This window comes from Malania oleifera, chromosome 1 (assembly GCF_029873635.1).
Source record: "Malania oleifera isolate guangnan ecotype guangnan chromosome 1, ASM2987363v1, whole genome shotgun sequence".
NCBI lineage: Eukaryota > Viridiplantae > Streptophyta > Magnoliopsida > Santalales > Ximeniaceae > Malania > Malania oleifera.
The window spans coordinates 33,175,601-33,189,786 of NC_080417.1; the positions used below are offsets into that span (position 1 = coordinate 33,175,601).

General features: G+C 35.5%; 1 protein-coding gene across 1 annotated transcript in view; it reads left to right on the top strand.

Annotated features, from left to right (window-relative positions):
• Positions 1–728: 728 nt before the first annotated feature.
• LOC131165764 (U-box domain-containing protein 5-like) overlaps positions 729–14,186 on the top strand; it is a 40,062-nt gene continuing 26,604 nt past the window's right edge. The window contains exons 1-2 of the mRNA XM_058123810.1: positions 729–1,883; positions 13,928–14,006. Of these exons, the coding sequence (XP_057979793.1) occupies positions 13,950–14,006 (57 nt within the window). The 5' untranslated portion in view covers positions 729–1,883; positions 13,928–13,949. The remainder of the gene's footprint in view (positions 1,884–13,927; positions 14,007–14,186) is intronic.

A 14,186-nucleotide genomic window follows, 5' to 3' on the forward strand; every position in this document is an offset into this window, starting at 1 on the left:
TGTGCCAAATCTCGCTACTTGATGTAATGAGATTACGTCAAAGTCATTCCCGGAATTATTTTCTCAAAAAAAGTATTATTAAATATATATATTTTTAAAAAATAATAAATAGGGAAAAAACTCTGATCCTTTGGGGCCTACTCTCATGGCCTTAGACCTTTCTCTAAGCCAATGGTGCCGACACTCAGTAATATTCATACCGATTAACTCAGCCTAACTTGTTAGATGGACACCAAGTTGACAAGAGAGAGCTAAAGAATTTGAGAGAATAAAGAACTCTTATATTAATTTGGAGAATGTTTTACAATAATTCGTTGTTTTGAGAGTTGGTTTGGCCAAATGAGGTCTCCTCCTATTTATACATTTCCGGTTCCTCGACGTACAGAATAGATTGAAAACGATTCACACATACAAAGGCAAAAGTAAAGGCTCTTTAATTTCAATCAGCAAACCATTCACACATACAAATGCAAAAGTAAAGGCCTATTTAATTTCAATCAGAATGCATGCCCAGTCAAGAAATTAATCAAATTTTGAAACAAAAAGGAACTGCAATATTAAATGTGAATTTACTTTTATTTTATTTTATTTTTTAAAAAGGCTGATGTAAGTTAAGTATGCATGTGCCCTTGTAGGGAGATGTATCTAACTCTCCAATTACAGTTATTAATTAGTATCTAAACTTTTAACTGCATTCCTTTCTCGCTGCTCTGAACAACAAAATCGAAGGTTTACTTGTTTTTTGGTTGCCTCAGCTGGACACTCATCTGCAACCAAATATTGCAGAAAATTATAGATGGAGCTTTCAGGACAAATGCAAGCTTTTCTTCTGTACCTTCATAATCAAATGGCTCCCATGGAGCAGTAACCTGCCATCTTTAATCTTCTTTTTCAGCTTGATCTTTTGGTCCGTATATTTCAATATAATGTAAAAATATCTTAATAATTCATACTACATTCAAGTACATTTTTAAAAATTATTAACACTAGAGTCTTTCATAAATCCGGAGGTTCTAAATTCTTCATTAATTTAGCGTCTTAAAATTTTCTATACTTGTGCGGGCTGCCTTTTGACCATACTGTTGTACGTTGATTGATTGAAGAATTAAAAGGCGACTGCGCAGGAGCATAGCCGCTTTTTATTTCACTTTTCCTCCGCAGCTCTTTGTGAATTTTTCTTTACTCGTTCTCGACGACCGATGGCCAGAAGATGAAGTCCCTGAGAAGCCACTGAGTTGTGGGGGTTGATGGTGTGCTTGTGGGGTTTTTGCTGTGTATTTTTCTTTACTCGTTCTCGACGACCGAGGGCCAGAAGAAGAAGACCCTGAGAAGCCACTGAGTTGTAGGGGTTGATGGTGTTCTTGTGGGGTTTTTGCTTTCTGGGTTCCCTTTCCTTTTAAAAGCAATTCCTCCTTTTCACTCTTCAATCTTATCCACGACGAAGAAGTGGAACAGCTTGCTCTGATCAGACTCTGGTTACTCTTAAAATCTTCTTTACCCTTTAAGTGGGAGCTGATGTTTTGAGTTGAGCAGATTGTGTACTGCTCGAGTTTCGAGCGTTGTTCATCCGTCGGTCATCTCTTGAACTGTCGTTTGCTCTTCTACTGGCTCATATGCGGTCGAAGAGCGTGGAAAATTTTTTGAAGTTCTGAAATTTTTGTTGGGAGCTCGGTCGAAAATTCTGCTAAATTAGTCGCGTTCAGCAACTGGGGTGTGGAAAATATTGCAGTATACTTCGTGGGTTGGGGTTTCTGTTGGCTTTCGGGCTTGTGTTTTCATGGTTGGTTGCATATATAGTGGCTGAAGGAAGGAATTAAAATCGTTTGCCTATAAGGGAGGACAAAGCTTGTCATCATCTCATTTTCTGCTTTGGGCATAGTAGGGTAAGTTCTTCCCTACTTTTGGTTTTATTTATTTATTTATTTTTGTCTTCTTGAATTTGTATACCCATCTTCTTGTTGGAGTGTTCCATCTCATGTTGAGAACATGGAATTAAAAAGGAAAGAAGAAAGACTTAAAATAGAAAGAAAGTTAGAAGAGAAGTGTTAGTTAGAAGTAGTTAAAGAAAGTTAGAAGAAAAGAATTAGTTAGAAGAGATTAGTTATTAGTTTATTTTGTTATTTGATGTATTATAAATAGGACTCAAGTCTGATGTAAAAATATGATTCATTCACAATTCAATGTCTCTCTTTGCCTTCTCTGTTTTTCACCGAGTTCAGATCTTCAACATGGTATCAGAGCCATTGCGCAAGAAGCAGCAGTAGCAGCACAAAGCATACTTGCTTTCCTGCATGTAAACTTCATTTCCTCTCTTAAATAAGATTAAAACCATACTTGCTTCCGCATACTTTCTTTCCCAATTTTTGCAATCTGCATTGCAAATTCTGCTTCAGAATTTTTTTCCTTTCTTGAGAATCCTACGTTTCTTGCATTTTCTTGAATAAAATTCTTGAAAATGAGTTCTGGAAATTCTCCTCTTGTCAGTCCATCTTCTGTTAATCCTATGTTTATTACTTTATTTAGTCAATAAATAAGTGCGATGAGCGCACCTTTGTAATGTTATCTCAAATCTAAATTTTAAAATCATCTTCACAACTCGTTTTCAATGACTAACATATGTTGGTCCCACGAGATGATTCATAAGAATCAATTTCACTTAAAGTTTCGAAATAAATTACTCGTGATGTGCAAGTTTTTTTGTATTTTTTTGGTAAGGAAAAAATGCCAAGAGTAATAATTGTGGGCAGGCAATCATCACAGCCAAACGCAAGAAAATTTTTTTTTCCCTGGAAAATGACTTTCCTCCCTCCCAACCACAGCCCTTAGACTTTCCCCAGATTCAAAAACACAAGCATCACATCGGCTTTGTCCCTTCAGAGGAACATCTTGTTGTTGTTCTTCCTTACTTTTGGTTTTATTTTTTTATTTTTTTCGTCTTGAATTTGTTTACCCATCTTGTAGTCTCATTTTTTGTTCATCTTAATTCGTGGCAGTACCGTTGTTCAACTGAACCAACACCTGCATGATCCATAAAAAATTTCTCAGTATACATATATACCAGTCATGAATTAGTACTGATTAATATGTCATATTTTTAATGTTTCTTCCCAGTGGTTCTGTTTAGATGGAAAGGTTTTTGGGGGAAAATAGTTTCTGGTGTAAAAAGTAATACTTTTCTCCCATTCGGGACATTTTTTAATTCATTTTTCAAACAATCCATCGATATGGGTAGAACCATAAAGTAGTTGTTTACCTTTTTTTTTTTTTAATAATAGTAATCCCAACTGGGCTGGAGGGCCAAGTTGGCATACTCCAGGGTCTAGTTGCACTTTAATTCCTACCAGTGACTAGCTAATGGGACTAAATTTGAATTCGCGGCCAGAAATGTGTGTATGTGGAGAAATAATGGGAGGGGGTGTGGCAACCCTTTTGTTCCATTTGATTTAAGGAAATATTGTTGTATAGAAATATAATGGATTACAAAAGATCGATAATGTATTTTATGGTAACTGACCATGCAAAAATTAGTGTTATTCCAACTGATACATAATGATGTGGGAATAGACATTGTGAAATTTAGGTAGTTACTTGAGTTTATTCTATATTAGCTGGAATAACACAAACTGTTGCGTGGTCACATCACTTTGTTTTTTCTTTTCCCGTATGTGTGTGTGTGTAAGAACACCGCCACCTTTTTTTGTTATGAACACCGTTAGATTCCCATACAATATTTATTTTATTCTCATCATATTCTGTTTCAACTTTCATGAACCAAATGTAGCGCTAGGGCTGACTCATGCTTTGGAGAGCCAACATGGGGGAACCAGTCGAAATAAATTTGCGGACTAAGGGTCCTACCTTGGGGTTCAATGCTGGAGCTGCAGGTGCTTTCCCAAGGGGGTTGTGTCTTTGCCCAATTGCAGTCCCTTTGAGGGCTGGTGTTACATTAGAAAATCAGAAATCAAATGCACTAGTGCATGCACAAACATACTCTTGTTAAGACAAATTCTCCCCTATCTCAGTGTTCAAACATATTTACAAAGAATCACTTCTATGATGGAGCCCAGCCAATGCTGTTGATTGTTTACTAATTACACATTTGAAAACAATCCAAATATCCTATTTCAGGTGATAACCCTTTTAAGGCATAGGAATTTTTATTTGCAGAATACAAATTTCGGAGAGTAATTTTAGAAGAAAAATGAATGCAGCGAGATAACGGAGAAAGAACAGGAAGAAAAAAGATGTATTTTCTGCTTTGCATGCTAGTGCTTAAATTGAGTAGAAACACTTTCTCATTCAATATATATGTTTTGACGAATTTTTTTTAAAAAAATATTGCTTATTTTTCTCTAGAGATGTGTCCGTGCAAATTTAAAGTTGAATTCTCCTTGTAACAGTCCACTTGCATATTTAAATTCTAGATTATATATAGCAAAACAGACAACCCAGATTGTAAAACGGATAATCAAAATTAGTAAAAATGTGAACCAAAATAGAATAGGCCAAAGCTACTCTTGGTCCTTGCATCATGCATGATGCAAACATCCAAAGTGTCAAGTGCTCCACTAAAGTGAAACAATACTGCACTAGTGCCCTATAGCCCATGCTGCACATGCACAAGTGGTGTTGCTTGGTGTAGAGCTACAGTGGGCTGTACATGGATAGACCCATAAATTACAAACAATAAGGGGCGAACACTTTTAGATATGTATTCCTTTTTCTAAATTTCAAATGTGGGAACTTTCCATGCATGTCTCTTAAAGGTATGATGTGTGTTGTGTGGTTTTGGAAACCCCAATGAAACGACCCAATAATTTTGAAAATTTTTTAATATGTTATTGAGCTGGAAGCTTAAAATAAAGGGTTATAAGCCAAATCTAGTGATGCCCTAGCCTTTTGATATTCAAATTCATGATTTTTAATCCACCAAACCATATAGGAGCACCCCTCATCACTAAAGTTTGATGGTTTTTGAAAAAAAATTTATGAACCCTTTTCGTGTGATTTTTCAGGGATATCTTTTAGGGGGAAATACACTTACACCACCTAAACTATACCATTGACTGCAAATGCCCCCTCAAACTTCTAGAAGTGACACTTACATCCAAACCTATCTTCATGGTTGTAAAAAGCTCCTTCCGCTAGCAAAAAATAGTTAAATCTAATAGATATTGTAATACATATGGCAAATGAATGGTTAATAATTTTTTAAGACAAAATTGCCCTTATAAGCCTAAGGAATTTTACTATGAATAAATTTTATGGAATGAGGGTGGCAAAATGCCCCTAAGGGAAAAAAAAAAAGACAAGAAATCATTTTGGGGCGTGGACGACCAAAAAACCAAAAGAAATAATGCATTAAAAACATATAAAAATTAATTGAACTCTTAAGAATAAAAAAAGGATAAAAATTTGAGGAATTAAATAATTAATTCTATAAAATAAAAATAAACCATATCCTCATTACATGGGGTACTATAGTATATATATTCATTAATAAAATAGCATATACTATATATTGCAATTTTTGCTTATTCAGATAACATATATCTTATGAATTATTATAAAAAAAAAAAGGGCACTCCAGTGCACTAAGCTTCCGCGTATGTGGGGTTCGGGGAAGGGGCGGACCACAATGGGTCTATAGTACACAACCTTACCTTGCATTTTTGCAAGAGACTGTTTCCACCCCTCGAACCCGTGACCTCTAGGTCACATGGCGACAACCTTACTATTGCGCCTAAGCTCCCTTTCTTATGAATTATTATATTTTCTAAAAAATTTAATTGAAGAAATAATTTAACTTAATAAATGAAATAATTTTTTATTTATTCATAAAATTTAATGCATTTTGTATATAGTGAAAATAAGTGATATTTGAAACTTCACAACAATTCTCGTAGTCCTGTAGTTGTTTGATTCTTGCTGTTGAGAAGTTGCTACCAAGTTAAATAGAGTGAAATTAAAATAAAAGGGTATAAAAGTATGTTTATTATTTCAATTAACGGATGTTAACTTTGTTACCCCTTCGATAGTCTAGGGGGTGTAAGTGTTGTTCTTAAACGTTTAAGGGGACATTTGTAACGGATGGTATAGTTTAGCGGGTGTAAGTTTATTTTTCCCTATCCTTTATTTCATTTGTTTTTAGGGAATGAAAAATGGCCTTTTTATGATGCATCACAGCTGAAGACTTTGACTTCAATATGTAACAAATTGGGCAGTTAGGTAATGTAAATGCATTAGCTAGTAAAATGGAAATGAGGCCATTTATGACATGCTGCTTGATTCAGTTTATTCTGAACAAGTGCCAAAGAAGGTCATTGAATTGATTCAAATACAATAAGACATGTACTTTATCCAATATATATATTTGTGTATGTATATGTGCGTGTATATTCTCAATTTTAAAACTTTTTATTGGACCATATTGTTAGAGGTTATATATGTCTTTTAGTATTATTGTTATTCAGTGTGTTAGTATGTTAATTAGTGAGAGTTAGTAAGGGTATTATTGTCATTAGAATGTGTTTAATTTGTATTATAAATAGAGCGTGAGACCAATCTTCAAGTTAGGTCATTCATTTTAATCAAATATTAACATGGTCTCAGAGCAAGATCCTATCTAAACCCTCTTTCCTTCAGCCGTCGCCGGAACCCGTGGTTGTTCTTCCCAAATCCATCTCCATCCCATACTAAATCACAAAACCAACCATACACCCATAATTAGACCCCCCTGAAAACCCCGTCCACAAAATCCCATCGCTGGAGGGCACTCCACGCGCCCCCACGCGCTGGCGCGTGAGGGAATTTTCTTTTTTCTTCTGCAATGCTCTGATTCCTTCTTTAGACTATATTTTCAAGCGGTTAGGCATGTTTTTTGCTAAAAAGTTTAACCTTTTTCTACCATGCACTTGCGGTATTCCATTAATTTCTGTTCAGGGTTTGTGAAAGCTTCATTGTGAGTTTTTTGGAGCTGTGGCAGCGTTCGTATGTTCAGTTGTGACGTTGTGTCAGTGCTATATCCATTGGTGAGTTGTTCACCTCGTGTGCGGTTGCGTTGATGCTTCACATGGTTTGTGATTGTTCCGGTTATTGATTGTTCTTCTTGTTTTTTTGTGTGGTTGCTGATTTGTGAGTGCTGTGGCAGCGCTATTTCTGTTGGTGAGTTGTTTACCTCACCCGTCCTTGTGTTGGTACTTCACATAATTTGTGATTGTCCTCATTAGTTTTGATTGTTCTCGTTTTTGATGTGAGTGTTGAGATGGAATCTACGATAAGATGTTATAAGAAACATAGTTGGAAATGGGGTGTTGAGTACATGTGCGTCTACCTTTCCGAACAGCAATAGGAGGATCAACATTATGGGAAGTTTCATCATCAGACAAGGAAACCAAAGGTGTGGAAGTAGAAGATAGAGGGGACTCTTTTCCTTGTAGCTGCCGTCGTGAATACACCTGCACATTAGGATGATCAAGGCGATTAGAAGGACTCAAACTACTTGTAGACTTAGATGGTTGGTTGGGCAAGGACAGCAACGTAGAAGCTGGAAGATTAGGCAAAGGAAAAGTCTCATTGAGCTCAGAAGCACTCAGTGACTGGGTGTAGTAAGGTGTAGACTCAAAGAAAGTAACATCGGCAGAAAAAAAGATGTGATGCAGCACAGGACTATGACAATGATATCCCTTTTGAGTATATGATTAGCCCATAAAGACACATTTTATAGCACGGGGATCCAACTTATCCACCCTAGGAGTTGGTTGATGAACAAAGGACGCACCCAAATATACGAAGAGGAAGAGAAAATAAAGGCGAATTAGGAAAGAGAATGGAGTAGAGAATTTTACCACTAAGAACAGGGGATGACATTTTGATGATCAGATAACAAGCAGTACGTGCAACATCACTCCAAAACACTTTAGGTACATGCATTTGATAAAGTAAAGTGCGAATGATTTCAACAAGATGTCTGGTTTTTTGCTTTGCAACACCATTTTGTTAAGGAGTGTGGGCACAGGATGATTAATGAACTATACCACACTAAGTCATATAAGTAGTGAATTGTGCATTGAAAAACTCTTTAGCGTTATCTTTGAAGCATTAGAACTAGAAAACCAAATTGAGTTTTATTTCAAAACAAAAGGCGCAAAATACCTGAAATAATTCAAAATAATCTTTTATTAAATATAACCAAGTCATTCTTGAATAATCATCATCCACAAAGGCTACAAAGTACCGGAAACCCAACTTGGCAACAACCCTACTAGGACCCCAGACATTTGAATGAACTAACATAAAAGGATTTGTAGCCAGTTTATTGACCCGAGAAGTGAAAGAAACACGATGGTGCTTTTCCAACTGACAAGACTCGCAATCGAGACCAAACACAAAATTCAGACTAGGAACAAGACATTTTATCTTTTCCATTAAAGGATGACCTAGCTTCCTGAGTCCATAAATAGGTAATCAATCCTTTCGTGTTAGTTCATTTAGATATTTGGAGCCTTGGTCATGTTATGTCAAAGTTGGGGTTTTGATGGTTTGTTCCAATTATCAATGATTGCTCAAGGATGCTTTGGATCTATTTAATGAAAGATTGGTTAGAGTTGTTTAATATCTTTTACGCCTTCTATTCTCAAATGAGGACTTAGTTTAATGCAAAACACCTTGTCGTGAGAATGATAAGGAGTACTTTAGTACCCAATTCACTATCCATATGCTTAACTTTGGTACGATCCATCAGTCATTTTGTGTTTGCCTCCACACCAGATGGAGTTGTAGAAGGGAAAAAAAGGTGTATTCTCTAAGTTGTGCCCTATTTCAGTTGAACAAAGATTAAGGTTAGAAACAAAGATCTTAGAAAATCAATTTGGTTTTATGCTTGGGAGATCTACCACGGAAGCAATTTATCTTTTAAGAAGATTAATGGAAAAGTTTAGGGAAAAGAAGAGGGACTTGCATATGATATTTATTGACCTTGAGAAAACATATGATAGGATACCTAGGGAAGTTCTATGGTGGGTTTTAGAAAAAAAGGTGTATGTTGTAGGTATACTGATGTCACTAAGGATATGTACGATGGAGTAATGACTAGTGTAAGGACTATAGATGGAGAAACTAGAGATTTTTCAATTACCATAGGTGTATATCAAGGATCTGCTTTGAGTCCTTGTCTTTTTGCTTTAGTGTTGGACCAATTGACTAAGAGGAGGTTCCATTGTGTATGTTGTTTGCAGATGATATTGTATTAATTGACGAAACTAGGGACGGAGTAGAGACTGAGTTAGAATTATGGAGAGAAGCTTTGGAATCTAGAGGCTTTAGGATAAGTAGAAATAAAACAGAATATATGAAATGTAATTTTAGTAATGATAGGAGGAATATTGGAGACAAAGTTAAACTTGATGATGAAGAAATAAATAGCACTTGTAGATTTCGATACCTTGGATCTATTATGCAAGCTGAAGGAGAAATTGAAGATGATGTAATGCATAGAGTTAAAGCAGGTTGGGAAAAATGAAGAAGTGCTTCAAGTGTGCTATGTGATCGTAGAATACCCTTAAAATTGAAAGAGAAGTTTTATAGGACAGTTATAAGATCAGCTATGAAATATGGATCGGAATGTTGGGCGACGAAGAAACATAATATCCAAAAAGTGAAAATTGCCGAGATGAGAATGCTTAGATGGATGAGTGGTATAACATTGAAAGATAAATTAAGGAATGAACATATTCGTGGTAAGTTAGGTGTAGCTCTTATAGAAGATAAGACAAGGGAGGGACGACTCAGACGGTATGGACACTTGCAACGTAGGCCACATAGTGCCCCTATGAGGAAGAGTGACTTAGTTATTGTGGAGGGCAATAGAAGGGGTGGGGGTAGGCCTAAAATAACTTGGGAGGAGATAGTGAGTAAGGATTTAATATCTTTGAATCTATCAAAAGAAATGGTTCATGATCGCATAAATTGGTAGAAAAGGATTCATATAGCCGACCCCACTTAGTGGGACTAAGGCTTGGTTTTGTTGTTGTGTTGTTGTTGTTATCATTTTTTATTTTTATTTTTTTTGAAATGATGTTTTGCTCATTGTTTGCTCTCTTGTCTTCTATTTTTCGGTGGTAAAATACCCTATTCAATTTTCTTCCTAAAGGCTACTTGTCTAACTTCCTCCCCATATATATTTTGGTGTGTCCTTTGTCCGTTAGTTAAGTCTAGGAATGAGTAAGTTGGATCCTTGTGCTATCAATGTATTTTTTTGGGGTTATTCTTATGCTCAAAAGGGATATTGATGTTATAGGCCAATTTTGCACTGATTCTTTGCCACTATTGACATTACCTTCATTGAGTCTTAATGATACTATTCTAATTCCTAAAGCCTTGTTGATATCCCTAATCTTCTAGACCCTAACCTATTATCTTTACCCAATCTTTGTTGTATCTACATCTTGTTTGATTCCTTCTCATTGTTTGGACTTTCATAATTTGTAGGTGTACACATGACAACGACTCAAAGGATGAGAACCGCCTTGAGCTTCTACTTCTAAGCCTTTGGTTTCCTCATCTGGTGATCCTATTTCCATGTTGATCTCCTATTATTGTTTAGAAACATAAATGCGCTTGTGCCAACATCATATCTCTATTACCCTTGTAATATTGTTTTGTTAGTACTCTATCAGTGCTCTTCGTAAGTTTGTCGTTGAAGCCTTGCCCCATTTTAGGTGGAGGAATGTAATGGCTGAAGAGATGCATGCATTATAGGATAATGGCACTTGCAATTGGTATCTTTTCCTGAATAGTCTATAGTTGGCTGTATATGGTTAATGTCAATCTTGATGGTTCATTTGAAGGTCTGCCTTGTTGCTAAAGGATTGGTGTATGGTTTGTATTTTTTTGACACATTCTCCTACTTGCCAAACTTTGGAATGTAATGACCAAAGAGATGTGTGCATTATAGGATACACTTGCAATTGGTATCTATTCCTGATGACTCTATAGTTGGCTATGTATGGCGAAGGTCAATCCAAATGGTTCATTTGAAGGTCTGCCTTGTTGCTAAAGGACAAGTGTATGATTTGTATTATTTTGACACATTCTCCCTAGTTGCCAAACTTGTCTCAGTTCATTTGTTCATCTCCTTAGCCATCATTTGTCGTTGTCCTTTGCATCAGTTAGAAGTACCATTCGTACACATAAGAATCCCCTTCGTTACATGATTTCTTCTTCATATGGATAGATATAGGATCTTTGGGGCAATTACTTAGAAGTACATTTTGTGTAACAATCCTTCTTGGAATCCCTTGATCCTAAAACAATCTTACTGCATGGTGATCTTCTGGAGGAGGTTTATATGGAGTAACCTCTTGGGTTTGCTGCTCAAGGGAGTTGGGATTAGTGTGTTGGGTCAAGAAATCCTTGTATGGTCTTAAGTAGTGTCCTAGTCCTAGAGCTTGATTTAGTCAATTTAGTGCCGTAGTACTTGAGTTTGGTCTTCATCGGTGTGTGGTCTTATAAGCGTAGCAATTTCTACATACTAAATTTCAGACAAAAACTTTAGGGCCGTTAAAATACTTTTTGGGTATGGAATCCAGATTTTGTATGGGGATCCTTTAGCCACACAGAAAGTATGTTCTATACCTTTTAGAGGAGACTGGTTTGTTGGGATCCAAACTTGTGGATACACCCATGGATCCTAATAACAAATTAGCTCTTGATGTGGGTGATTTCTTGGCTGACCTTGGATGATAGCAATGGTTATTTAAACTTTGAACTATCTTATAGTCACTCAATCGGATATGTCTTTCACAAGATGTGTTGTAGGCCAAGTTCTTGATTCTCTGAGATCAAGTCAGTGGGATGCAGTCATTCATATCTTAAAGATGCCTCAAAGGTGCATCTGAGAGGTTTCCTTTACCAAGATCAGGGTCACACTCACATTCAAGAATTTACAGGTGCAGATTGGGCTATTCGAGCATTGTGTTTTTGTTGATGGTAACTTGGTATCGTGAATAGTAAGAAATAAGCTGTGGTGGCTTGATCAAGTGCTGATTTAGATTATCGAGCCATGGCACACTCTACATGGGAGCTTGTTTGGCAATAGAACATGTTGGGAGAACTAGGTTTTCTTGATACTTAGCCTACAGAGTTGATGTGTGATAATTAAGCTATTATTCATATTGCCTTCAATAGTCCTACATAGCGGATGAAGCACATAGAACTTGATTGTCACTTTGTTTGGTGTAAACTTGTGCAGAACTTCATTACAACCACTTATGTGAAAAGTCATTGCTGATTTTTCACTAAAGCCTTTTATTTTGTTTTGGGGGGGGGGGGGGTGGGGTTGTGTTAAATGTAACAAGCTCAGAGCATATGATATCCATGCTTCAGCTTGAGGGGTTGCTGCTGTGTGTTGCTGCTATTTTAGTTAGTGTGAGTTAGTAAGGGTAGTATGGTCATTGTATGTACTTGTCTCACATTATAAGTAGAGGGAGAGACCTAGCGTTGTGATCATGTTATCCGATTTACTTAGTATGCTTAACATTTGCCACACATGTGATTTCATCATTTTAATATGTGCTCTATTGTTTAGCACTTCGATTATATTAGTATACTTATCTTTTGTTGTTTCCAAAAATAAATAGATCATGGTCCAGAGTATATTGCATGTATATGTTCTCCTGTAAACAACTCTTGTAGATTGCTTGTATGTGGCATTTCATGCTTTTAAGAGAAATGTATTTACCTTTCAACTTCATCGTCATATAAATTTGTATTGGTTATTTGAACAATGCTTCTTCGGATTTAAAAAGAATAGGAAAAACTAAGGGGCCGTTGGTATCATTGTTAATAAATTATGAAAACGAAAACCAGAAACAAAAATTAAAAACTAGAAACTGAAATTAAAAATTTAAAAGCAGTAACCTGTTTGGTTAATATTTCCAAAACTAAAACAAATTAAAAACTTGATTAAGCAATTGCTTATTTTTGTCCTTGGATCAAATAATAGTTACAAAATATGATTAGAATAATAAAACTACAAAGTATTATAGATTACAAATACTATAATAAAAAAAGTGATTATAATTATTTTTCTTAATTATTATATTTCAAAATTCACTTTATAAGAACAATCATATTGTACATGACTACTGAAATATAGTAAAAATATTTTGTACATGGCTTTAATTATTTTTTGTTCTTTTTTTTAAAATTTATGGGTATTTTTTATTTTTAATATATTTTAAATTCATTTGATTGAGGATGGGCCTTGGATCAACAGTAAGGTCGCTCCTTTGTGACTAGTTGGTCATGAGTTTGAGTAAAGGAAACAGCCTCTACGCATTGAAGCAAGGTTACTGTGGCGACTCTCCCTAGCCTTGCAAAGCGGGGGAGCCTTGTGGCCTGGGGATGCCTTTTTTAAAAATTCATATTATCATTTTATTTTAATTTTAATTTAAAAATTATGGATAAAATGAATGATTAAATCCAAAAATTTTAACCCTGGGTACTAAATATTCTGGCAATAAGTTGCCAACACAACTGAAAATCATAACGTTTGATTTTTTTTTTGTTGCAAATAGATGAAAACTGTCAAGAGAAACAGAGAACTTGCAATATAAACAAACGCGATTTTATAATTAGTTTCCCACTGTATAGAATCGAAAACAAAAAACCAAAAACAGAAACAATGCTAAACAGGCCCTAATCTTTTTGAGTTTCAAGAATCAAGTTGTTTAGGTTTTATTTTATTCATTATTATTATATTCCTCAAATTCTGTCATTTTCTATTCTGGATTTGATAAATTTATAGCATTTTAATTTGATATAATTCTGTAAATGTTCATTCTTTTATTGTTTCTTTGATACAGTGAGGGTAGAGTTTTAGGCAAGGAACACGTAACTATAATTCAATTCATGTCTTCATTTGCAGATACAGGACAATTCCCTGTTAGATGGGGACTGATGTTGCTGTAATAATGGGAACAGTTCCATATCCTTGTGCTGTGAAGGTATAAAAGTTTCAAGTTAATTCCTCTTCTTGTGTTTTAAATGTTTGACACTGAATGTGGAGTTCAATTGATTATGTGACATCAAGATATTTCATTGACTGTAAGTGTAAGCAGAAGCTGTGAATCTTTTCTGCATTGATTTGTTCATATGTACATCCCAATATATAATACGATTACCTA